The following is a 24050-nucleotide window of genomic DNA, read 5'->3' on the forward strand; positions in this document are numbered from 1 at the left end:
CGTTCTCATTGTCAGAAAGAATAATAAGGCAGTTGTCCAACATTAGAGTAAAATTAAATCTTAGATCCCAGAGATACATGGGAAATCGTTTATTTAGATGACAAAACACACACTGACTGTTAATTGTAAAACAATTTCATTTATTTACACCTTTTATTTACCATTTTAATACAATATAAAACCTTTTTTTGTTGTTTTTGATTAATCTATTGAAAAATGAAAACTACATAAAATATATGTGCATCGTAAAGGTAAAAAGAAAACAAAATTATATATATATACATATATATGAATACCTACTATATACAACCATATATACTATATACATATAATTATATATATAACAATTTAAAGGTAAAATAAATCTAAATATTGTATTAATGAAGTGTTGCACTTTCAAGCTAAAATCAGATGAAACAAAAATACGAAGAGAAAGCTATAAATTAAGTGTAAATGTTTGTCAGCAGTCACACACACACACACACACACTGTTGTAGAACAAAGTCCAAGTGCAACAGTTCGAATCGACGAATAGTTATGTCCAGACATCCGGAGTACATTCACATTGGGAGCACCCAGTAACCACCAGAACAGCAGAAGCAATGGAACCAAAATGATAGAATTGTTTTGTTCGTGTTTTAGTTACGTTTTGATGTCATTTGGTGTGTATATGGTTTTTGGTTCTTTAATTATTGTTGGTTTCTTTATCGGAAGAGGTGTGCGGGCGGCTCTACTATTGATTTGATGGATTTTTCGTTATCGTTTTTTTCGCTGGCAGTTTTGTGTTGTTTTTGCGCTTTTCGACGTTTCCAATGCAGGATCAGATTCAAATCATAAGAACCATGAATGAAACAATAATGTAAGGGTTATTTATTTAACATACGAGTACTTACTGATAAGCTAATATACGAAAGAAAAGATGCGCCAAAATGCAACACCCAATGAAACCAATGAAGCAAATGCGTTGTGTACATTGTATAGCCTCTACGTACGAACATACAACAAAACATACTACTATATACTACATAGGCTCTAGGGTGACGAGAGACGAACAAAGATACTTATCAGTGTGCTTTCGGTCTATAGTTCTAACGTTTAAGTTCTCTCGAATTTGTTTCCGAATCGGATATTTCGACTGGTACCCCATAGTTAAGCTAAGCGATGAACAAACTGAATGATCGATCGAACGAGACGAGACGAGAGCTAGCAACAAATCGATCTTTTTCTAAATATGCTAGAATTTTAAAATGTGTTTTGTCTGATACAAATACCAATTTACCCAACCCAACCCTAACCAGCCCCAGGCCTTCCTGCAAAACGTTGTTTTTATGTAATGAAGTAACTCTTAGCCATTAAAACTAGAATGATTTGAAATAAGATCGAGATTTAACAGATATCTAAGCTAAATTCCTAAGACAAAACGATTCCACCTAAGACACCTTTTTGTAATGACTAAATTTATATAGGGCAAAGATGCGAGAACAACCGACAACAACAAAACAAAAGAGATTCAATAAATGATAAAGAAACTCAATAAGATAAAAGATCAACTAGCATATTTACCTACCATCTATATATGTGTATATACGAGTATGTGGGTGGCATGTTTTGAATCTGTATTTTTACTCGTATTGATTGATTTTGTAAGATTCTTTTCGCATAAATACTCGTACAATTAGGGACAACACTTTCATGTTTATGATGACGATTGGGGGACAAACAAATCTACTTGGATAAGGAAAGGGTCAGGTCAGTTCAGTTCAGGTCGAAGCTGGAATGATGATTGTTATAGTGCAACAAATTGTTTATTGATTAGTTAAACCTAAAAAACAACCAACCAACACACACACACACCCATTTCTAAGCCCCAACACTTTGGTTCGTTCTTAAGCATAAATTCTAAACGAGGTATGTATGTATATGGTATATGGTAATTTTAAATGCAGAGAATAGTGAAACCAAAACTAATTTGTATGTAGATGATAATAATAATGATAACTACAAAATAGACAAAAATACGGAAAAAACGCAGAAAAAAAGAGAAAAACTATGCAAAATAACCGAAACGAAACCAAACAAAACCAAAAAAAAAAGAACATAAAATAAAAACCAAAATTGAGACTGTTAACAAAATGCAACAAAATGAAGCAGTTTAAGGCCGAGAGAGACCCCCGGGGAAGTTGAACGTAAATTCATACAACAGTTTAAAACAATAAAATAAAACCAAAAAACTATTAAACTCGTAACTCGATTGAGACTCAGATGAATAAATAGGCTACCAGCATAAGTTCGTGGAAGGATTATGTTTCACACCGCCACAAACACACACAAATTATTATTCGCTTTTGTTTTTGGATATTTTATTCTGTAAATTCGATGAGGGACTTTTCGTTGTAATTGTTTCGATGAGCAGATAACCAACAAATCAAAGTATTAGGATAACAATAGCAACCCAAAAGCAAATCAAACGGCTAACGGTAGGCTGTACAAGTATGGAATGGAATAGTCCGAACCTGGTAGTATGACAGTTAAATGTTCGTAAGGCCAAATGCGAAGAGAACTTTCGATGAATTTGAATTTTTTAGCAAACGAAAAACTTAGAAAACTGAAATCTTAAACTGATTACTCGTATTGAAAATGAAACTGAACAGTTAGTTGTACTTCTGAGTAGTCATAGCCACCTCCCAGAGACACACATAGACATACGCCATACGCCTCCTACACCTGCATTTACATACATACATACATACATACATACATATATAGGAAGCTACTTGTAACGGTTTTAGGCATATAAGTGTTGTTGCGACTTGAAAGCTGAAAGGAATGGAACGGAATGGATTGGAATATAAACATACTCGTAAAACTTCGGTTCCAGGCATTCCAAACGAGATCAAACGACGGGGATTTGGGTTTTTCTTAGACTTTTCTACGTGTACTTTTAAATCAGCATAGAGAGAGGAAGAGAGAGTAAGAGGAGAGAGCTACCGAAAGGGAGACACTTATATAGTAGTAGAAGTTTAACATTACCATTCGATTAACACAGCCGTAAACAGCATGGATTAAGGATTAAACAGTGAGGACAGGATTTAACCTAACCTAACTTACAAGAAACATAGATACAAGGACATACATACATACATTACATACATGCAGCAGAGAGCAGCTAATGAAATAATAAGGAAATAACTGAAAAAAAAACAAGAGAGTAAATACGAAGTACATACTTACATATAGTGTTGCAAGGATTTTAGTTTACGGTAAACTTAAAGAAATTTTTTACAATGTATTTATACATACCTAAATTTAAACTTTAAATTAATTCTTTAATGTAATACGAACACAGTGCCTAAGTAATATCAAAAAAAAAACAAAAAATGGAAAGAAAACCCAAAACAAAAAGCAAATAAGGAAACATACATAAGACAAACCATAAGACATACAAAAACGAATATAAGCGATGTAAGGACATTGTTACTAAAGAAAGAAAAATGCTAAGACGAAACGAATGAAACACTTGAACAATATAATTATTGAACAACTTTTAAATGCAGAACGAAAAGAGAAAAGCCATTTGCAACTATAAAAAAACCATAATAAAACAATTTATACAAACAAATACAAGTCACACACAAGATGAAGAATGAGGAATGAGAACAGGAAATTGAAATGGAAACGGAAGTCGAACCGACACTTGAGATAACTAGAAAACTAATACCCAAGCCCAAAAATTTGCATAAATGTATAAATGTAACTCCATAAAACATTAAACAATGCTAGGAAAATAACAAAAACAAAATTTAAAAAGAAAACAACGTACCCCCTACATACGTCTCTCGTACTAGATTTGAACACCTTAAAGTTTGCAAAGAACCCGAACCCGAACCCAACCCAACCAGTCCAGTCGTCCCTCAAGACCTATCCAATCAATCGATTTAGTTTAGATCTGATGAGCATGCCACGTACTCAAAAAAATGACATCAAATTGCAACTTCAAACATCATTTTGGTTTTTGCATATTGGATTGGTTTACGTTTTGAACACATGATCAAAACGCATGAGATATACACTCGAATATATGAACATTGTTTTTGCCCCCTAAGAAAGTTCAACGTAACGTAACATAAACGTTTTTTGATTCATTTAAAGGAAACAAATAAAAACAATAAGTAAATTACAAGAAATTAATTATAAATTCAACAAAACAACAAAAAATTATGTTTAACAAAAAGAAAATTAATGTAGTGTGTAAAAAAAACAAGAAAAAATGAAAAGAAAAAAGAAAAAAAAACAACAAGTTTTAAGCAAAACAAAATACTTTGAATATATACATAAATTGCAAGTAAATAGAATAAATGTCACTCACTCTTTTTATTTAACACAGATTCATTGATTGATTGGGTTCAATATAGGACTTGAAGCAATTGTTAGAAATGAAGTTCATAGGAGTCTTTGTTAATAACAGAAAATAATTATACTTTTCGTTTCATTATACTCAAAATTGCTCAAAACTAAAATAGTAAATTCGAAATCTGTATCTTCGTAAAACTCTTCGCAATGTTGCAAGAAGTCGTGGCATTATTTATACTTAGTTCCGTTTTCTTTTTCGTGGCCCATGTGGAGAAACCAACATCTTTTTCGGGCTACAAAGATGCCGCATGTCCCATTGCCATGGGCATACTCGCCGCTGGATTGGTGTACAAAAATGTTTGTGTTTCTTTATGGATTATATTGGATTTATTTACTTTCTCCCTCAATTTCAGCGGTAAAAGGCAAAGGTTTTTTATTGAAAAAGATGACTTTATTTTGGCTGCAGATAAAAAAAACAACTAAAAATGAAGTAAAATCATTAAAAATCAACGAATAAATCTAATGAAATGGTATGATCGGGGGCTGCATTTGGGGAATCGTTTGAACAAATATTTTATTGCTATGATTAATGAATGAATCAATGTGATGACTACTACTTGGCTACGCGGCGTCTGGGTGTGGCGGGACTGGTGCCACTGGGCGGTTTTGGGATCTAAAAGGAACGAAAACATAGAATAGAATTATCATGGTGCTCAGAATTCTTACCGAACGTATGGGTCTGGGTGTGAGGGAATTGGCAGGCGGCGGCTCGCGTGGCTGTGGCCCATCGGGATGTCCCACAACGGTGACGGCCACAGGCCTGTGTTCGGTGCCAGGCCGCTCCATGCTCTCGCTGCGTGAGTTCGACCCGGAGCGCTTGAACATACCAGAGAGACGTCCGCGCAGGTCCTTCTTGCTGGATCTCATGTCGCTGGCAACGCTGATGTCAGAGTCGGATCCTTGAATCTGCCAATAGGTAAGGAGAATTAAAGAAATCTCGAAAGTAGTATACCACTTGTGGGGTCCTACCGATATTTCACTCTCGGAATTGCGACTGCTTTTGGTCAGGCTGCGTAGCTTGCCCATGATGCCCTTCTTCTTTTTGCGTGGACCTCGCGGTATGTCGCTCTGAGTGGAGCCCCCAGACAGGCGCGAATCGAGGCGTGAGTCTAGGCTGGAGTCACGCACCAGACCGCCCAGCTCAGAGTCAATGGACTGCATCGAAGACACACTGCCATCGTCCTGGCGCCAAATGTTCTATGAAATGTATAAGATCCGATTATAGTTCTTCCTCAGAACAACTTAAATGCTTTGTCTTCACCTGATCTCTTTGTATGGAGTGATCCAGCGACAGGCTCTTGCGTATGAGGCTGCCATTGTTGCCCGAATTGCGTGACAAACGACCGCCTCCACGCTGTGAACCCGCTGCACTGGCCACGGAACTGGTGCTGCCATGATGATCGTTCTCCTGCGAGGCAGCACGTCGCAGATTACCCCTCCGAATGCGACTACGCTCCTGCTCGTCCTCGTTCAGACGCTGGAATTTGCGCAGCTCCTCGGAGGCCTCGGCCAACCGGGCCAGCACGGTGCTGATCTGAGTGCTGCTCAGCGTAGGCGAGGGACTGCGACTGCGTCGTACATTCGGCTGCTCCGGCCGTAGGGTGTTGTCGTAGCTGCTTCGGGCCATTTTCAGATCTGGAGCGATCTTTACCAGCTCGTCGACGGTCTGCAGTAGGGCACCCACTTTGCGATCACCTCCATCCGCCTCCATGCGTCGCTTGATCAGTTCTTTCTCGTAGCGTTCGCGCTGGAATTGAATAAGAGATTGGAGATTGAAAGTATAGAAACTACCTAATGGAATGAGTACTCACCTCTCGTCTTAGCTTCTCATTGGACGTACGCAGCTTGGCATGGACGTCACGCAGCTCGAGGAGATCGCACTGCAGCTCAGCGATCTTCTTGCGTCCCTCTTCCATTTCCTCTTCGGTAGCTCGCTTGATCTGATCCAGCTTACGCTTGGACTCCAGCCGCTCCTTGTCCCGCTCGCGTTCCACCTCGAACAGAGTCTGTCTGAGGTCCCGGGCCAGTGTGGAGGTTTCTTGCAAAAGACGTTGCTGATCCTCGCGTTCCTTCTGCCAGGACAGCTCCAGTTTTGTCTTCATGCCAGGCAGCTTTGTGCTGCCAGAGCCAATCACGCGTTCCTCTTCGAACTCATTCAGCTTCGACCGCATCTCGGATATTTTGATCTCATTGGCACTGCGCTCGGACACAAGCTCCGTCTTGACCTTGCTACCCTCCAGGCGTGACTCCACCAATTGATCCTCCAGATGACCAATCTACAAAATGCCATTACATGCCATTAGAATCTATTTGCAATGGCAGGGATCGCCTGTTCACCTGTTGCTCTAGATAGGCAATCTTGCTCTTGTCATCATCATCGCTGCTGTGCATGGATCCACGACTCTGTCTGCCCGTATTATTGGCCTTCAGATCACCGATCTTCTTCTGTGCAACCTCTAGCATCTGCTTGAAGGCATCACGATCCTTTTTGAAGCGTTCGCATTGGCGCTAGTTGGGGATAAGGTTTCGGATATTATTTCAGTTCCATTAGTAATTCTTTGCTGAATATTTTTACCTGCATTGAATTGAGCTCTCCGCTGAGATTCTTCACCTGCTGCTCGTATCTCAGGCGTGTGGTGGCCACCTCGGATTTCATCTGCAGTTCGGTGCTCTGTAATCTGTTTGAACAAAGAAGAAATGAGCATCACAATCGGAGAATATTTCACGATCCCACACAGACAGTTCTTACTTTTCTTTTAGCTCCCTGATCTCTGCATCCCTTCGGGCGCCATGGCCATTGAGCGAGACCTGCGCCTGCTCAATCCTGTTGTAGTCGCTCAGTTTGCCATTGAGATCATCGTTGTCCTTGCGCAGCTGGAACACCAGATCGATGTTCATCTCATTCTCCCTGCGCAGACGCTCGTACTCGTGCTCCTTCTCGGCCAGCTTGTTCTTGAGCATAGTGCGCTCGTGATCGCCATTGTTGCCGGTCTTCAGGGTCTTGGCCTGCAGTTCGGCAATCTTTTTCTGTGCCTCGTTCAGCTTGCGGGCCATGTCGGTGCGCTCGACGCGTATGGTGTCCATTTCGGACAGTTTCTGCTTGCTGGCATTGAGTTCGGCCTGGAGGTTCTGCTTCTCGGTGGTTAGCTGTGCCCGCATTAGGATTGTCTCCTCGGATAGCTTCTCCCAGTGAGTGTTGAGATCCTCGTTGCGCTTCTGTTCGACGCTCAGCGATGTCTGGATGTCCTCCACTTGCTTTTTGAGGTCCTGCACTTGCTTGCTGTCCGATTTACTGGCCTTGGTCTTCAGATCCTTGATGTCCTTCTCCAGCGCGGATTTAGTCTTCTCCGCGGATTTCTTGGCTGACAGCAGATCCGCATCCAACTGCAGGACCTTGGACTCTAGCTTTTCCTTTTCCTTGCTCTGCTTCTCGAGATCCTTCTCCAGGCTGGACAGCTTCTCCTTCTCCCGCTTGCTCTGGCTCTCCAGTGTGGATTTGTTTGTCTCGCTCTGCTTCAGCTGTGTGTCCTGCTTCTTGAGCTTCTCTTCCAGCTCCTTGAGCTTGGTGCCGAGCTTCTTGCCATCCTCATCGCTGCGCTTCAGCTTTTGCTCCAGTTCGCTGACTTTGCTGCTTGAGCCACTGAGGAGCTTTAGTCGCTGCACATCTCCCTCGGCCAGCGTCAGCTTTTTCTTTGACTTTTGCAGCTCTTCTTCGAGCGACACTTTGGCTGCTTCCAGGGCCTTCACCTGATCGGAGCCACTCGAACTGAGCATCACACGCATCTCGCTGATCTCATCCTCCAGCTCCTCCACCCACTTTTTGAGATGACTCTTCGGGGTGAGGTCGTTGACCCGCTTTGCTGTGCGGGCCGGCAGCTTGGCATCTGCCTCCAGCTGCATTCTCTTCAACCTGGCCGTCAGCTCATCCCGCTCCCGCTGGGCCACCGTCAGAGTCTCCTTCATCTTGGACAGATCTGTCTCGCCCATCTTCTCGTTGGCCTTGCGCAGCGTCTGCAGACGTTTGTTCTCCTTCGACAGCTTCTCGTTCTCCGCTTCCAGACTGCTCACTTTGCCAAGCTGCTCCTTCAGGCTGTTCACTGTCTGCTCCTTTTCCTGCAGGCTCTTTCGCAGCTGCGTCAAGTCTTCGTTAAGGGTTTTTAGCTTCTTTTCAGCCGCACTGGAGGAGGAGGTTCCAAAACTGAGTAGCGAGGATTTGCTGCCATTCGAAGAAGCGTCCGGTCGCAGCTTGGCCTGAAGCTCGCGCACATATTTCTTGGACTCGGCATTCTCCTTCTCCAGATCCTCCACTTTAAGGCGCAGTATGGAGGCCTCCTGCTCGTTGAGCTCCAGCAGGATGCGCAGTTCGGCTGGATCATCCTCGTCAGAGATGCCCTCATCACGATCCGCATGCACCTCGGGCGCCAATCGATGGGCAGCATGTGGTGTGGGACTCAGCTTCCGTGCTGCCGGGGAACACAATAAACAGATTAATATCAGTTCGGTTTAGTTAGTTGCTGCTGTTAGTTGAATGCTTTAGTTAGTAACCACACTAATTAATGAGCAGCCGCAAAAAAATGGCAAGAAATTAATCATCGGATCTTACAAAGCGCATGAGAAAAGTCAAATTAGTTTTGTTAGGTCAACGTTTTGGTTCGTTCAGCAGCTTTGGTCACTCTAATTTTAGAGCGTTGTGATGTGACCGAAACAAAACGAAATGCAACTGAACGAAGTTATTTATAGTTGAAATGAATTAATTGTTTTGTTGATCTATAAACTAAGGTTAAGAGCTTAGTAAGAGAAAGATTGTGTGTGTTTTGGTTCGTACTTCTTGAGCGCGTTGCCATTTTTTTCAACTGCATCATCATAGACTCATTTTCATCCTCGAAACGAGTCACCTTTTTCCTCAGATGTTCAGCCTGAAACACACAAAAATCTCGTATCATTTATTGCATCTGAATGGTAAGGAATAAGGTTACGGAATTCGGAATGGTAGAACCCATCTACAGATCGTTTTCGAGGATCAAAATAGTTTTTTGCTACATAACGAAAGCTCGAATGGTACATGGAGACTGCACTACAAAACATTTTGCTAGGAATACGAGTGAACATAAAAGAGCAATCAATCAGCAACGGTTTTGTGTGGACTGATGATCTTCTGGAGTTCTTCTACCTGTTCCATTCAGAAGAACATGCGAAATGGCACTGGGGAAGAGCAGAGAACGCGGGCGACCCAATCTCCCAGATGTTGAGGGTGCAAAGAGCGACACAAATGGCGACGGTGTCGTCTCTCGTTCGCATGAAGCATTTCTCGCCATCGATTCGAAATCGGTTTGGCTGTGAGAGTCAGCTGAGGGTGCGCACATTTCCATGCTGGTGACGGCATCGCAATGATCTATGGCCACCGTCTGGGTGGCACGTGGAAAGACAGGTGGCAGCTCGGGTGTGGTCTGAGTGCCGCAACTGAATTGAACCCGCTTAGACGCGAGTCGCTGAAGCTTCGCGTAAAATGGTCGAATGATTAATCGAGTGACTTTGGTGGGGGGCATTTGGGGCATTATATTACCTCTTCTTCGGCAAACTTTAGCTGATCCTTTAGATCCGTTTCCCGTTCGATGGAGTCCTGCAGTTCACGCTGCAGATGCTGCGGATCCTCCTGGGAGCCGCCGCGTGTTAGCGACTCGCGGGTGATCTTGGCATCCGCCGATGTGGATTTTCCCAGCACTCCCAGCATGGGTGCCTTCTTCTTGCCTGGATTGCGTAGTTCCTCGGCCTCAATCTAGGAATGGGAAAATTATCCATTGGAAAAAACCCTTTACGGCTTTGCAGCTCTAAGCCCTACCTGTAACTTTCTTGTAAGTTCGCTGGAGAATCGTAGTTCCTCTTCCAGCTTCTTCACCTTGGCGGACAGCTCGGCATTGAAGGAACTTTGACGCTCCTGTTCCAGGGTTTCGATCTTTCGGTCGCTCTTTTTCAACTTGAAGCTCAGAATGCGACAGTTCTTGGTGGCCTTTTCGAGATCCTTTTGCAGATTTGTCTTGGCCTTGACCTCGTCATCGCGGAACGTGTCCTGCACCTCGTCCATCTCCGCCTGCAAATTAAGTATCTCCTTCTTGGCCGTCTGGTTCTCCTCCATCAGCTCCTCGCATATCTGTTCGGCCGCCAGCAGCTTCCGTTTTAGTTCCGACTCGCTGCCCCGGTTCTCCAGCTCCTTCATGCGTAGATTCAGCTTTCGCTTGTCCTCGGTGACACGGTCCAGCTGCTCCTTCATGTCGTTCAGCTTCTGCTGTAGATTGAGGGCTTCCGATGCGGCCGTTCGGTTCGAGGATGTGTCCATCGAAGCCAGACGCCTCAGCAGTATATCGCTCTTATCTCTCTCTGCTCGTTCGGCGCGTGCCTTCATGGTATCCAGCTCGGTTCGGAGTGTTTTCATTTGCTCCTGCAGTGCCACAGACTCCTTGGAGGAGGTGCTGCTGCTGTTGCTGTTGCTCGTGGAGTGCGGAGCGGATACACTGGGTACGGTTTGTCTTTTAATTTCTTTGCTGGTCTGCACTGCATCTGCCGCTGCCTCCCTTGCGACGAATGGAACTGGAGCTTGTGGTGGAACTCGAGGAAGAAGAAGCCCTAACCTCGCTGGAGACTGCAGCTGTGGTTTTCGCAGTGGTTGTGCTGCTGCTGCTGCTGCTTGTGACTGTGATTGTCGGTGGTGCCGCCACTTTCTTGGGCGGCAGCGAGGCGCGTTTCAGTTCCGACTGTGGGGGATTCTGGTTCAACGAAGTACCCGACTTGCTACGCTCTGGACGATCCGGAACTGCCGGAGGTGCTGCCGCCGCCGAATCACTGTCCCTGAAAGAGAGTTTCGATAGATGATCAATGGGTAGCCAGCAGCTAAGCTTTTTTCCACTCACTCTTCACGCCTGGGCACGGATCGCTCGCGACTGTTTTCCCGCGAGTTTAGGCTGCGCTGCTTCTTGAGGAGATTCATTTTGCGGACACGCTCGGCTAGACTGTCTGTCGATAGGATGACTAACTCATCTGGAATACTTGAAGTTTTACTGGGTGAGGATGTGACACGGGTTGTTGATGATGATGATGGTGTGAGCGCTTGTTCCACCTTTAAAAATAAAGTAGAAATTATCTTCGTGTCGATGGTTACCTTACTATTCTTCTTCACTTACCTCCTTGATGTCCAAGGCGGTTGTGTGACGACGCGGCGCCACCGGCAGCTTGACTGTGACAGCCACATTATGATCATCGGCTGCTCGAATGTTGCCCGACGTTGTCGCTGGGCGGCGTGCCGGTTCCTGCGCCGGATCGTCAATGTCCGGCGTGGAGGCCCACGACTGTGGACGCTTCTTTAGCTCTACATTGAAGTGAACAACTGGGTTCAGTAAAAGCATCGTGGACAAAGTGCATGCAAGAGCAAGTTGCAGTTTTCAGCACGTTCAGCGTGTGAGCAGGACGGACATTGTATGTAGTAGTCATGTATGTAGTCAGTCCACAAAGTGTGAGCAGGACGAACACAGTTCACACATAGTAAACGTGCACCGTTGAACCAGCGGGAGCGAGCAAAGATCACACGTGGGCACGTATTGATGATAGTTGTTGGTAGTAGTAAACATAATAACGGTTGATTGATGCAATGATTAGTGTTGAGAGAGACATAGAGAGAGAGCGATAGAGACGGCACAGTGCAGGTGCAGTTGTTTTTTGAGATTTTTGTTTGGTGCAAGCGCAGAACGTGAGAGTGTGAAAGAGATACGTAAACAAACACATTGATTAACGGTATGGTAACATTTGCTTAACACTAGCGGTGATCCATAATTATTTCAATGTACCAGCAATTCGGTAAAAGAATTCCTTATTGGGTTAATTTCAAATAAAATCGAATTCTCAAGCTAAAAGTTTTCTTTGGAATGCTTCTACTACTCCATACTTATAAATATCTAGTTTGATCTATTAAGAGATTTTTTGCAAAGGATAACGTTAATTTGAGTCACAAGTACACCAAACACTCATACATTTAACATTAAAATGTTCAATATTCGATTACAAAATACTCTGTTAATGGTCTCGAAATCTTTGGTTTGTATTGAGCCAAGTTCAGCCATGAATAAAAAAAATAATAAACACTTCTATGTTATGAACACAATTCTACTTTGAAACAAGACGTTAATGGATCCATTATACGATCCAATCGTACCTATATCATTGCTATTGTTTGAATTGAGGCTCAGATTCTGCGTCGAAGTCCATGTTCGGGAGGTAGGCCTAAGCAAACGTTGGAAACAATTAATAATATATACAAAATTCTATTTTCAGCTTAAAGACTCACCGCGAACTCTGGGCATCGGAGAGATTTGGCGATGAGGCGGCCACTTCTTCGCCAGGTCGACGGGCTCCATGCTCCTTGTAATCCCGAAAGCAGCGCTTACATCGTGTGGGATAGCGGGTCTGGGGATGGAAGCCGAGTGGGCACAGCTGATCGCCTTTCAGCGATGGATACAGATGATGCATCTGTTCTTGTACAACTTATCAGCTTTTCTTTTTCTGTAATTTTCAAGGAAACCATAGAGATTATATCTTGTTACTGCACAGCCAACAATTATTCGTGTCTATGTACATACATTCGCATGTCCACACATATTCGTACGTACATACATATCTATTAATCCCACCATCAGCATTTTTCTATTGACCGATTCTAAACACAATGGTGGAATGTCTGGCATCTATCCAAGTCAACTAAAGAATTTTGTAGTATATCAAAAAGTAGAACATTTTCAGGGGCCAACTTAACTATTGGTACCAGAGCAGAAATTAGATCTATTCAACAAGAGATCTATTAGATTCAGAGCTAATGGGTCTCTTGTTTTTTTTGATTTAATAGTTTAAGATATTTTTATTGTGCCGTTCAGCCATGCGAAGGCAAATCTATTTCCTATACTCATACATGCATAAAACATTACCAAATTCCAAATATTTTTTACTTAGGAAAAATTCCCAATGAAATCATTTGTTATTTCCATAAAAAAGTTCAATTATTTCGATTCTTTAGCTTTATGGTTGCACGTCGGGAATTTACTGACCTAAAGTAATTTTTCTCGTTGGCGCCACTGGAAAGTGTTGCCATGCTCTAACGGGATCTACCGTTTTTATACATTTGGAAGAACTCCAATTGGAATTAATCTACTTCAAGCTCGAGAGAGTATTTCTACGGCTCATTCGTTTCCTCCAAAAAGGCCTAATATGTTTGCACAAGCAAGTATAAATATTAACAAAAGAAATTGTAAATATAAACAATAACATATAAGTATCCATGTATGTATATTTGTATATATTTTTAGAGCCATTAAATTCTCTCAGAGCGACAAGGCAGGGAGAGAGCCGAGGAAATAAACGATCACAGGTGGAAATTGCGCAGGAAAAATTCTACCGCCTGCGCATGTTTTTCTGACAAAAAGAAAAAAAATCCAAACAAAATATGAACGACTGAGAATCAAGAGAACTTCTAAGAAAAGAGCTTTTACTGTCTGCCTTAAGAGACAGAGATAGAAAGAGAGAGAGAGAGTGGAGAGAGCTCTCTATTTTCTTTTACATGCCGTTCTGAGTGCCGTTAGGAGAATTGGCCCTGTTGCAAATCCCTAGCGCGTTTATAAATAATTATCACCGTTTTAACCTATTTTCATCTGTGTCTTATTGTGCGTTCGGCAACACGGGACTTGCGAAAATGTGTGTGAACACAATAAAAAACGTTTTTCCACTTACCAAAATATTTCCGCATTTAGAATGGTTTAAGGCTCGCCGCTGGGGAAGGAGGCAGCATCCGCTGCAACTGCTCCGACTCCTCCTTTTGCTCCAACCGATGACGTTGTCCGTCCGCAAGGCGTGCGGAATTTTTTCATTCACCAAAAACGATTGCTAGATTCTAGATCCGTTGCGTAACCGCCCCAGACGATGTGCGTTTTGCATCCGATTATTTAGTAGCATTTACCAGCTGATAATTATTACACGATGGATATGAAAACATACAAAAGATAGATCTCCCGGATCCAGGGCGAATCCAGGTGTAGACCTTCTTTTCACGGACACCCAGTGTCCTGGGTTTTCGCTCACGTTTTGTTTTATTTAATTTTGGAATATTCACTTAATACAAACATTTACGACCACAAAAATTAGCTGTGTTTTAAAAATAGAACACGTTCTTTTTCCTAAATGGCAGCGCACTTCCCATAAATCTCCTCAGTGGAGCGTTCTCCTAGATATATTGATGGATCGATAGATCGTTTGCTTTCCACAGATTACAGAATATTTGTTTACAACACATTTTTTAAAACAATTTTGAACTGAATTCATGCAATGCTGCTTTTCTAATTGGATTTTTGTTCACTCGAATCACTTACACACGCGCGCACACCGCACGTACATATATACATACATATGTACATATTTATCTGCATATGTTCTGTGAGATATCTTTAATATAACCGCCGATCGCCCGAGCACTCGAAACAAATACTTATACGGATAGCTGCATCCCTTTCACACTGCCACAAATCGAGGTGGCCCAGTCGAATCGAGGCGGAGGGGCTCCTTCGCACTTTTTTCGATGCGAACGTTTTGAAAATCGACGAGAAACTAAATTTAAATCATTTTACGAACGCTTCAACTACCCGTCGGAGAACCGAGAAAGAATCTGCCACCGGCACACACAAAACACTCTTCTCATGAAGAGAGCGGCGGAGCCAACTGATGAGAGCAATTTGTGGCAGAATAAGAGCTTAGCGGATACAAAGGGGATGGAGAGCTAGTCAACAATGGTTAACGGTTAAACGGTAAACGAACAAAATTATCTTTTTTGCATCTATCAAAGGGAATTCAGGTTGATCCATATAACTCCTTGATCTTGGTATGCTCCTCAGTCTTAATAGGATTTAATGTCTCTTGAACGAGCTCCTTCACTCCATCATCTCTTTATCTATTCCATTGATTCTTCTAGACAACTCCTTTGATTCAATATGTTACTGATCCATGCCACGCACATCTTGGGCAGCAGATCCTTCAGTTGTAATGGAATTTATTTTCGAAATCATAAAATCGACAGAGTACATTCGTTTTTGTGTGTGAGTACGATGAGTATGGTGTGGTGTGTTCTTGTTGTTATTTTAATGATGAACTTCATGTTTTTGCTTTGTTTACATTCGTGTATAGACATTATGTTGTAATATTTTGTTGTATAAATACTTAGAGATTATCAATCGCTAAGAGCTAATGCAGGTGAAATCCCATTCATATTTTTTTTGTATATATATACTGCATGTGTGAGCTGGTGTGTGTGTGTATGAGAGGGAAGTGTTGGGGCGTGAGTGAGTGTGGAGGGTACAATAGGATGCAACAGCAGCGCAGCGATCGAAATGAAGTGTGTATGAAGTAACAATGGAGATTGACGAGCGACCAGAATGACAACCAGGCAGGTGGTGCGTGGTAATAGCACCTATCATGTTGCGCGGGTGGCTACAACAGCAGCCGAGGCAGTGGCCTGCTCCTCGCCAGCATCATTTGGCGTCGTTACGGCTGGTACAGTACTGGCTGTATTAGCTGCAGGTCCGTTGTTATTCTCATTGGTTTCCGTTTGCTCTGGTGCTTCCACCACTACTGTGGGCGAAGGCTGTGCCTGTGCCTGTTGCTGTGGCTGTGGCTGACTCTGAGCTGGGGCAGTGTTGAATGAACTGTTGCTATTGTTGGATGTATTCTTCGCCGGCTCCGGACTGCTGTACAGCTGTATGACCGAATTGTTGTTCACATTCTCCACCGAAGCACCCGAAAGGGACAGATCATCGGCCGAATCGTCTGCCAGGCAGTCCGTTTGCACCGACTTCTCCTCGAGCAGGTGGTCGTTTTCACGAATGGGTCGCTGTGCCGAGCCATACTGCTTGGAGATCTGGAGCAGCTCCCGCAATGATTCGTTCTCCATACGCAGCTGCGATATGGTCTGCAGTTCCCGTTGCACGACCTCATCGTCCACGGTGGCCGCCCGCTGCATCACGGCGGCCATTTCGTTGATTTTCTCGCGCTGATCTCGGATCACCTGCCACAGGCGCTCGTTGTACAGCTCCTTGAAGTTTATTTTACTGTCCAGCACCTTGGTCACTGTGTGTTCGCGGTACTTTTGCATCATCAGTTCCATGGCCCGCTCGTAGTCTTCGATGCAGATTTTCAGCTCGCGATTCTCTTTGAGTATCTCCGAGCTGTTGATGTTTTGCTGCTGTATGCGATTCACCATGTCCGCGTTCGTCTTGTTGTTTGAGATCCGATTGAGAGTCTCAATGTCGTCCTGGTATTCCCGCAGGCTCACCACCAGCCGATGGTTCGTCTCCGCCTCCTCCAGCAGAGCTGTCCCCAGGGCATCCAAGTCTTTGACACGGCTAGCCATACGCTGTGCGTCCATTATCATCTGTCCCACTGATAGATTTGACATGTTGCGGCCCGTTTCAAATCCAACTGCAATTTTATAAATTTCTTTTGTTTTGGGCCAGGCCTTGCTGCTGGCTCCTGCTTCTCTGCAAGAGAACAATAAGAACATTAGGCTTTGGCCATTTCGCAGCCTGGACACTGCTCCCACCGTTCGCTTTTAATTTAGCACACCTTCGTCTTGGCTCAAACTAATTGTTTGTTTCTTTTTTTTAGCCAAAATATGTACAATGCTACTAATAGAAATTTTGACGACGACCTAATTATTGGCTGACAGCTGAGAATTTAGTTTATCGGGTTTTGGTCATCACTCGAGAGTTGCTATCGATAGTAGAGTTTGGTACACATCGATAGCCAGTCACTATGCAGTTAGTTTAACTAACAAATTTTAAATTTTATAAATCCAATTTTATAATTAAATAAATTTTTTAATAATCCGATCATCCCTGCGATGATTTAATCAAAAAAAAAAAGAATTAAAATTATAAATAACTTGGAAATACTATAAAAAACACTCGTCTTATGTAAAAGAATTTGTCGTTTATTATCATTAAGAAGCTATCAGTACAGAATTTGATCGTATATCAAAATTTGGAAGACTTACGAAGAGGTGGGTGGTGGACATTCAATATGCTATGTTCTTAAGCGATCTTTTATGCATGCATAAATCTAATAAAATTCTAATTAAGTACCTTAAGACTATGTCGTATTCGTATAAGTACAAACTGTAAAGGTTTTTGTCATTTGAAGTCAGAGATAAAACAGAGGTAGAGGAATAGCTAGATACATCGGCTACAGGGATGTACAGACTAAAAAAGATCACGAGATTATACGCCCACGCTGTTCAGGCTGCCGGAGGAGAGGTTCTCCGAGCGACTGGAGAGGCGCGGTCGCTTCATAATGACTCGTCCCGGCTTGCTGGATCCATCCGCCGTTCCAACTTCGGACGACTGGTTGAGATTATTGTTGTTGCCGCCGGAATTTGCACCGCCAGCACGTTCCAGCGTGCGTTGAGAGCGACGTAGAGAGGAGGAGGACATGCGCCGGAGTCCCGGGTCATAATCGTAGCTCGGTTGTCGTTGAAAGTAAGTCATATCGTTGTCAGTGTCAAGGCCTGGTGGGTTCTTCTCGTCCAGCTGCTGTTGCTGCTGCTGCGCCAGTGGATTCAGCGTGATGTGAATGTGCCGCGTGCGCTGGCGCTGTTTGTTCGGCGAGCAGCTGCCCAGCGGCACAAAATCCTAGCGCAACTCGGCCATGCGCGGTTTGTTCTGCGTTTGTCCCCGTCCACGGGGGCTCCGGCGGCGACACAGGCACAGGCAAGCGCTCACCAGCAAAATGAGCAGCAAGGCACCGCCACCAATTGTGCCCGTGAGCATTGGACTCATGTTGAATGTGTCGTTGTGGCTGGGCGTTGTTGTATCTCGATCACCGATTCCCTGCAGTGTTGGCTCCTCCGTGGTGCTGGCCTTCGGTCTCTGGGTGCGTCCCTGCTTGAGAGCGCTGAACTCGGAGGCGGAGACGGCGCTGAAGGACTGCAGCTTGAACTCGTAGATGGTGGCTGCCTCTAAGGTGGCGATTTGGAAGCTCCTTGCATGCGCACCCTCTATGGTGGCCTTATAATATTCCCCGGCCGACGAGGAGGGACGGTAGTAGGCATAGTAGCCCGTGATTAGCTGCTCATCGGCATCGCTGGCAAGGCGCCAGTGCAGCACCACAGCCGTCTCCGAATACTCCTCGATCTCCAGCAGCTCTGGCACCGGCATCGGCTCGAGGGCCGCTCCTGGTTGCAAATAAAACTTGGCCGAGGTGTTGCTCTCCTTGTTGTCATTGTTCGAGTAGACGGCGAGAATGCGGAAGCGATATGTGCGCTGTGGCTTTAAATCAGTCACCGATGCGGTGAAGCTCTTGCCCAGCTCCGAGTTCCATTTGGGCTTGCCGTAGGGTATATTATCGTTGGTCGTCTGCCAGTTCTTGCGCTTGCCCTCGCTGATCATGCGGTACTGCACCTTGAAGAAGAGTATTAGCAGGCCATCGTTGCGCGGCACATGCCAGCGTAGCATCACCGATTCATCCGACAATCGGGTGACATTCGGCGGCGAGGGTGGGATCATCTTGGTTGGCTTTTGGCCATGGTTGATGGGCTTCATTGAGCGATGGCCCACACCACCTGCAGGCTCACTCTGTATCTGCTTGGGTGTCACCTGCAGCAGTGTTCCGGCACTCTGTTCGCCCAGTTTGTTGCGCGCAAAGCACTGCACATAGCCGGCGTGACGCTTCTGGACGCTGTGCAGCACGAGGTAGCCATTGGGCAGGATCTCAGCTTCGGTGTCGTAGATGCTGCTCTCTCCATTCAGCAGCCAGTAGATCTCTGCAGCTGGCACTCCACTGGCCTCGCATTCCAACTGCATGCGATCTCCCTCGTTGGTCAGATCGGCCCACGGGGGACGCGTTATTCGAGGCGGCACCTCAACGGTGACATTGATAAAATGCTCGAGCGTTGGCCGTACGCCATTGTCCAGGTAGCATATGTAGGTGCCAGTGTCGTGTGCTTGGACATTGGATATTTCCAGGCCATGGTTGAGCACTCTGGTGCGTTTGTTGTGTATCGCCTCAACCACATCCGGACTGCTCCACACGGCAGTGGGCGGCGGTGAACCCACACCGGGACACAGCAGCAGCAGGTTGCTTCCTTCCCGTATGGTTACTGCCTGCGATGATGGCTGACCGCTGAGCAGATGAGGTGCCTTATTCTGTGATACACGTCCGGACAGTACCTCCAGTTCCATGGAGTTGGGAATTTCTATACGCGCTCCGGAAGCCGGATTGGTGGCCAGGCATGTGTACTTTCCAGCGGATGCCGTGGAGACATTCGTCAGAAATAAATCTCCATTTGTGGCAGCCAATTCTGGCTTGATTTCCACACCATTTCGATAATAGGACCAGCTAGCAGAAGGATTGGAGAGCACTTGCTGCCCACATGGCCACAGGACTGAGTTTCCCGGGGCCACGCGCCATTGCAGGTGGGTCTCCTGACGGCTCTTGAGGCTGGTGCTGGCCATCTCTAGCCTGGCCGTGGTGGAGGTAACCACCAGAGGACCAAACCAACCAATGCACCTATACTCGCCGACTGTGTCTGGCCGCACAAGGACACGCAGACGGGAAATGGCCGACTCTTGGGTAACATTCAGCTTGGCATTGCCCGATTTTAGGTATTTAAATCGGCTGGCTCCCATGGATCCATTGGAATTTGCGGCATTCGGCCAGCGGCGATAGCTCCACTCGAAGCCCTCTGGCTGTAAACTGGTCTCGCACTCGAACACCACCTCATCTCCAAGGGGCGCCACAATTGATTCGGGTGCGCGAAGTATTCGCACGCCTGGCGAGGGCGCGGGCGATGGCGACGACGGAGGAAATGATGGCTGTAAAACCGGAATTGCTTCCAGGCTCGACGTCAGCAGCGAAAAAAGCAGAAGCGACGACGTCAGCGGCGACATTGAGGGGGGACTGCAAAATGGCAAGAGGTACACCCAAAAATATATTACCACAGACCAATCGAAATCTATAACACTCACTGTACTTTGTATATTTTGGTGGCTTGAGAAACGCGTTTGCGTTTGCGCAGTTAATAATTTTCACTCTCGAGAATCACGCATCACCTTTCGTTTATATGTATCTGTATGTATCCATTTTGCATGCGTACGCTGTTTATGCACATTATACGTTAACGATCAGATATTCGAGCCATCAAATCATTGTCTTTTAATTCATTTAACTCGATTTCCAAAGCCACCGACATCACATGCACTCAACAAGTCAAATAAACAATAGCATTTTATTATTCTCTGCCAGTGCGACCGCGGAGTTATCGATAAGGCTATCGGAAATTTGCCAAAACATATCATTGCATTTTCAAAATATACCGTGGGCTTAACTTATTTTCCTCTATTTGATTTTCTATTTGATATTACCAGCTTGCAAAGGCTTTGAACACTGAAACAATAATTTAATATGTTCAAATAATCAATTTGGCTTATTTTAAATACTAATTTTTATTGGATTGTATTATTTATGACCTTCTATTTTACAAATTTGTATTTGAATGTTTCATTCAAATTACCCCTTCACGAAGAAAGGGAGCTTTCATGCTGCGACAACAGGTAAATACGTCACAAAAAATTCCAGTGGTGCCAGGTAAATTACACCTTACACAGGCGTTTTCAATCCTCGATGGATGATGGATTTGATGATGGATTTTCGGCGGCTAAATTTGGAAAACCGCTGAGTTTTGCTTATACATGTACGAAAGTCGCTGAAAGCACATTATAACACAACTATTTGGGGAAAACTAAGTGGATAACCATTTATTAGAGTCCCATAAATTAAGGAAAACCGAACTTTAACTTGTGATCGAGGCGTGGTCTTGTCCAATCTAGACCAACTTTTTTTCGGTTCATTAATGTTGGAGGTATGTTTACATATGAATATGCAAACCCGAGATGCTCCTTCTGTTCCGTCACAGAGGCCTGAACACGTGGAAGTGCCTTCTTGAGGTCCAAATCTTGGTTTGGCCCCATATCTGGCATGGTTATGTGCAGGTACAGAAGGTTCGTTAGCTTCTGCAAGTCCGCCAAGGGCACGATCTTGCTTGGTACATGGAGTTCCTTGAGAGTAGAAATTTTGCAAATATGCTGAACCTGTTGCAGGGACAACGCGCAACCTTTGAGTATAAGACTTTCCAGATGGGAGTCCTTTTTGTTGACTAATCCCTCGATTAACTCGTGTCGCAGACCTTTCCTGTAATGCACCTGCAAATGTCGCAGCTTGGGCAATTGGCATATCAGCTCATAGGGCCACCTTAGATTTACGATGTTACCCCCAAGGATCAGACATTCCAGCTGCTTGCAGTTTTCCGCCAGAATTTCAAGAGTCTTCTTATTCATTTTGTTAACGTGGGTCTTAATTTCCAGACGCCGCAATTGCTTCATCGATTGGCAGATAGCCCTCAAGCTCTTTGCCTCAAATCCATCATAGATAAGCAGATCTAGATATTCCAGTTGATCTAGACGGTGCAATCCTATTCCGTTAAAGAAGAAAGCACATAACTGCAATTTCCTTAGAGACGTACATTCCTTGAGGCTGTCAACAATTTTCGTTAACACATCAGCATTGAATTCGTTATTCAAATCAGCACTGAAAGTTTGAAGCTTTTTCAGGCTGTGTAAACCCCATTCAAATTCTCCTGGACCACATTCATTGTCCGATTTAAATTCCATTAGTAAATGTTGGAGATTCGGGCAGTATTGTATTGCTTTAGGATTTCTGGAAGAGTCATAGCTAACCACATGCTCGCCAATCATCTTCAGCAGTTTTTCCCCATCGTCTTCGTCAAAATGAGACATGACCTTGTAATCAATATGCTTGTGGCGATATCTAGCGTATTCCTTGAACATCTGTTCAATCCACACATTCGAGCAAGCGAGACTTAGCTGGTCTTCCACACATTGATAATCCATTATCATTGTCCAGCATTCCAGGTTTAAATCGAAAACGGTTGTATGAGACTTTCTCTCCTTGGTGTCCGTTGCATGGCGTGAGTCATCGCTGCCAGAGGCTATCTTTTCATCAGCTTTTATCTTTCTATTTTCTTCAGGAACATCTGCCATTTTGCTTTTTTCGATTGAATCCGCCTCAACTCTGCACAGAATCTGTGCGGAAGAAAGCCCGCCCCAATGTAAAGAGATTTGTTAGTCACAAATTAATATGTGTACTAGCCCACATATGTAGGAAGCTGATTTAAACTTACCTGCATATGCAGGTTAAATTATTAGTTGTGCACTATGATTTTGAGAACATTCAGCTCCTCATGTATGTATGTATTTATGTTCTAAGCATTCGCGGGAAGAGTCCGTTGTCTCACCACCGATTGCTTGTAGTTTCGATTGTATCGATAGTCACAGAATGGGCAAGTCACCAATCATTCAGTATATACTGTATATATTTTATATACTGCATATATACAGTATCTACTGTATATATTTTATATACTGTATTTTGAAAAAATTATGAATCGATTTATTAATTACAACATTTCCATAATTACTAATTAAATTACTACGAAATTACTATAAAAAAGACACGGGTCTCGGCTCTCGGTTGCCGCAGATGCTCCCGCCTCTTGTGTTTATCTTCATATTAACAGATCCCCAATTAATTCTTTTGAGATTTTTTACCAAAAACTGTCTTTGAAGTCACCCAGAGATGCAGGTATTACGCTGGTGTCTTTTGCACCTTGGCCAATTCCACCTTAAATTTCGAGATGGTTTCTCGTGCTAGTTTTAGTTTGTCCTTCAGTGTTAGAATCTCTCCCTTAACCTTCTTCTTAACGTTGACAATGTTGTCCAGCGTTTTAGTCTTCTTTTCCTCAACTAAAACAAGCCATTATATTTAGTAGGTGTAGACAAACACGTTGTCACTACTTACAGTCAGTGTCATGGCTGAGCAGGCCATTGGAGCTCTGTTCCGAGAGCATCAGGTAATGCTGCATCGCGTGTGTGGGCTCTTGGAAAACGATTTCCTCATACGACTCCGAAACGAGGCCCTTTTTTGTGTCCATTGTGGTGGTGGACGTCAGCTCGCCATCAACTACGGGCGATTGAAAGAGCTTCAGGATGTGGTAGCAGGTCACCGGTCGCTCCGTTTGATCATTGAAGTAGATTTTTATTACAACCTCGAATTCCCCCCAACCGGTCTCTGTGACTTCGTATGGGGGCTTGACTACAATGCGATTGGGGTTCGCATAGCTCTCGTGCAGTTTAAAGTGCACCTTCTTCACATAAATGGACATATCCTCATTGAAGTAAGGCTTTAGATAGACCTTCCACTGGTGAGTGTGTCCGTCCTCCTCGCGTTTCTTGCCAAAGGAGCGCGCAATGTTCCCATACACAATGGGCTTAACAATGGTGACGCCCTTAAGTCGAGCACCCGAGTCACCGCCGAAATCAGTCATTGTTATAATTCAATTTATGTTTTTTGTTATAAATTTACGAACTTGTTTTGTTGTCAATAGAGATGAATGAGAAACATCAATGATGGAATCGGAGTCATCGATATTTTTCTTCTGGAACATCGATGTTTTTACAATTGCATTAGAAATATATTACCATTCTATTTCT

The 24050-nt window shown here is 44.1% G+C and overlaps 7 protein-coding genes across 7 annotated transcripts; 1 reads left to right on the forward strand and 6 right to left on the reverse strand.

Annotated features, from left to right (window-relative positions):
• The first annotated feature begins 4485 nt into the window (after positions 1-4485).
• Positions 4486-4865, forward strand: LOC117899974. Its single transcript, XM_034810133.1, has 2 exons — positions 4486-4707; positions 4764-4865. The coding sequence occupies exons 1-2, from the start codon at positions 4558-4560 to the stop codon at positions 4767-4769; spliced, it is 156 nt and encodes a 51-aa protein (XP_034666024.1). The 5' UTR covers positions 4486-4557; the 3' UTR covers positions 4770-4865.
• A 44-nt stretch (positions 4866-4909) lies between these two features.
• Positions 4910-15047, reverse strand: LOC117899963 (myosin-9). Its single transcript, XM_034810118.1, is given in 17 exon segments — positions 4910-5023; positions 5077-5316; positions 5380-5607; positions 5672-6157; positions 6222-6686; positions 6748-6918; positions 6986-7088; positions 7160-8873; positions 9581-9905; positions 9974-10186; positions 10250-10972; positions 10974-11253; positions 11316-11521; positions 11586-11788; positions 12611-12678; positions 12743-12976; positions 14176-15047. Coding segments are annotated over 16 exon segments (5667 nt in total). The 5' UTR covers positions 12925-12976; positions 14176-15047; the 3' UTR covers positions 4910-4963.
• A 372-nt stretch (positions 15048-15419) lies between these two features.
• On the reverse strand, positions 15420-17183 carry LOC117899970 (FGFR1 oncogene partner 2 homolog). Its single transcript, XM_034810128.1, has 2 exons — positions 17030-17183; positions 15420-16967 (listed from the first exon to the last, which is right to left on the reverse strand). Exon 2 carries the CDS (start codon positions 16883-16885, stop codon positions 15905-15907), a length of 981 nt encoding a protein of 326 aa, XP_034666019.1. The 5' UTR covers positions 16886-16967; positions 17030-17183; the 3' UTR covers positions 15420-15904.
• A 215-nt stretch (positions 17184-17398) lies between these two features.
• LOC117901138 (interference hedgehog-like) lies at positions 17399-18003 on the reverse strand. Its single transcript, XM_034811780.1, has one exon. It carries the CDS (start codon positions 17970-17972, stop codon positions 17706-17708), a length of 267 nt encoding a protein of 88 aa, XP_034667671.1. The 5' UTR covers positions 17973-18003; the 3' UTR covers positions 17399-17705.
• LOC117901137 (interference hedgehog) lies at positions 17404-20726 on the reverse strand. Its single transcript, XM_034811779.1, has 2 exons — positions 20451-20726; positions 17404-20382 (listed from the first exon to the last, which is right to left on the reverse strand). Exon 2 carries the CDS (start codon positions 20370-20372, stop codon positions 18117-18119), a length of 2256 nt encoding a protein of 751 aa, XP_034667670.1. The 5' UTR covers positions 20373-20382; positions 20451-20726; the 3' UTR covers positions 17404-18116.
• Positions 20727-21001: 275 nt separating this feature from the next.
• On the reverse strand, positions 21002-22781 carry LOC117900496. Its single transcript, XM_034810885.1, has 2 exons — positions 22682-22781; positions 21002-22583 (listed from the first exon to the last, which is right to left on the reverse strand). The coding sequence occupies exons 1-2, from the start codon at positions 22685-22687 to the stop codon at positions 21258-21260; spliced, it is 1332 nt and encodes a 443-aa protein (XP_034666776.1). The 5' UTR covers positions 22688-22781; the 3' UTR covers positions 21002-21257.
• A 253-nt stretch (positions 22782-23034) lies between these two features.
• LOC117900249 (YEATS domain-containing protein 4) lies at positions 23035-23946 on the reverse strand. Its single transcript, XM_034810548.1, has 2 exons — positions 23359-23946; positions 23035-23303 (listed from the first exon to the last, which is right to left on the reverse strand). The coding sequence occupies exons 1-2, from the start codon at positions 23882-23884 to the stop codon at positions 23146-23148; spliced, it is 684 nt and encodes a 227-aa protein (XP_034666439.1). The 5' UTR covers positions 23885-23946; the 3' UTR covers positions 23035-23145.
• Positions 23947-24050: the final 104 nt, after the last annotated feature.

Source organism: Drosophila subobscura, chromosome U (assembly GCF_008121235.1).
Source record: "Drosophila subobscura isolate 14011-0131.10 chromosome U, UCBerk_Dsub_1.0, whole genome shotgun sequence".
Classification (NCBI taxonomy): domain Eukaryota; kingdom Metazoa; phylum Arthropoda; class Insecta; order Diptera; family Drosophilidae; genus Drosophila; species Drosophila subobscura.

Excerpts from the sequence above, each read along its gene's own strand:
- LOC117899974 (XM_034810133.1), top strand. The coding sequence starts at position 4,558 with ATGTTGCAAGAAGTCGTGGCATTATTTATACTTAGTTCCGTTTTCTTT.
- LOC117899970 (XM_034810128.1), bottom strand. The coding sequence starts at position 16,885 with ATGTCAAATCTATCAGTGGGACAGATGATAATGGACGCACAGCGTATG.
- LOC117901138 (XM_034811780.1), bottom strand. The coding sequence starts at position 17,972 with ATGACTTACTTTCAACGACAACCGAGCTACGATTATGACCCGGGACTC.
- LOC117901137 (XM_034811779.1), bottom strand. The coding sequence starts at position 20,372 with ATGTCGCCGCTGACGTCGTCGCTTCTGCTTTTTTCGCTGCTGACGTCG.
- LOC117900249 (XM_034810548.1), bottom strand. The coding sequence starts at position 23,884 with ATGACTGATTTCGGCGGTGACTCGGGTGCTCGACTTAAGGGCGTCACC. Across the intron at positions 23,304-23,358 it reads GCTCAGCCATGACACTGACT|TTGAGGAAAAGAAGACTAAA; the intron begins GTAAGTAGTGAC and ends GGCTTGTTTTAG.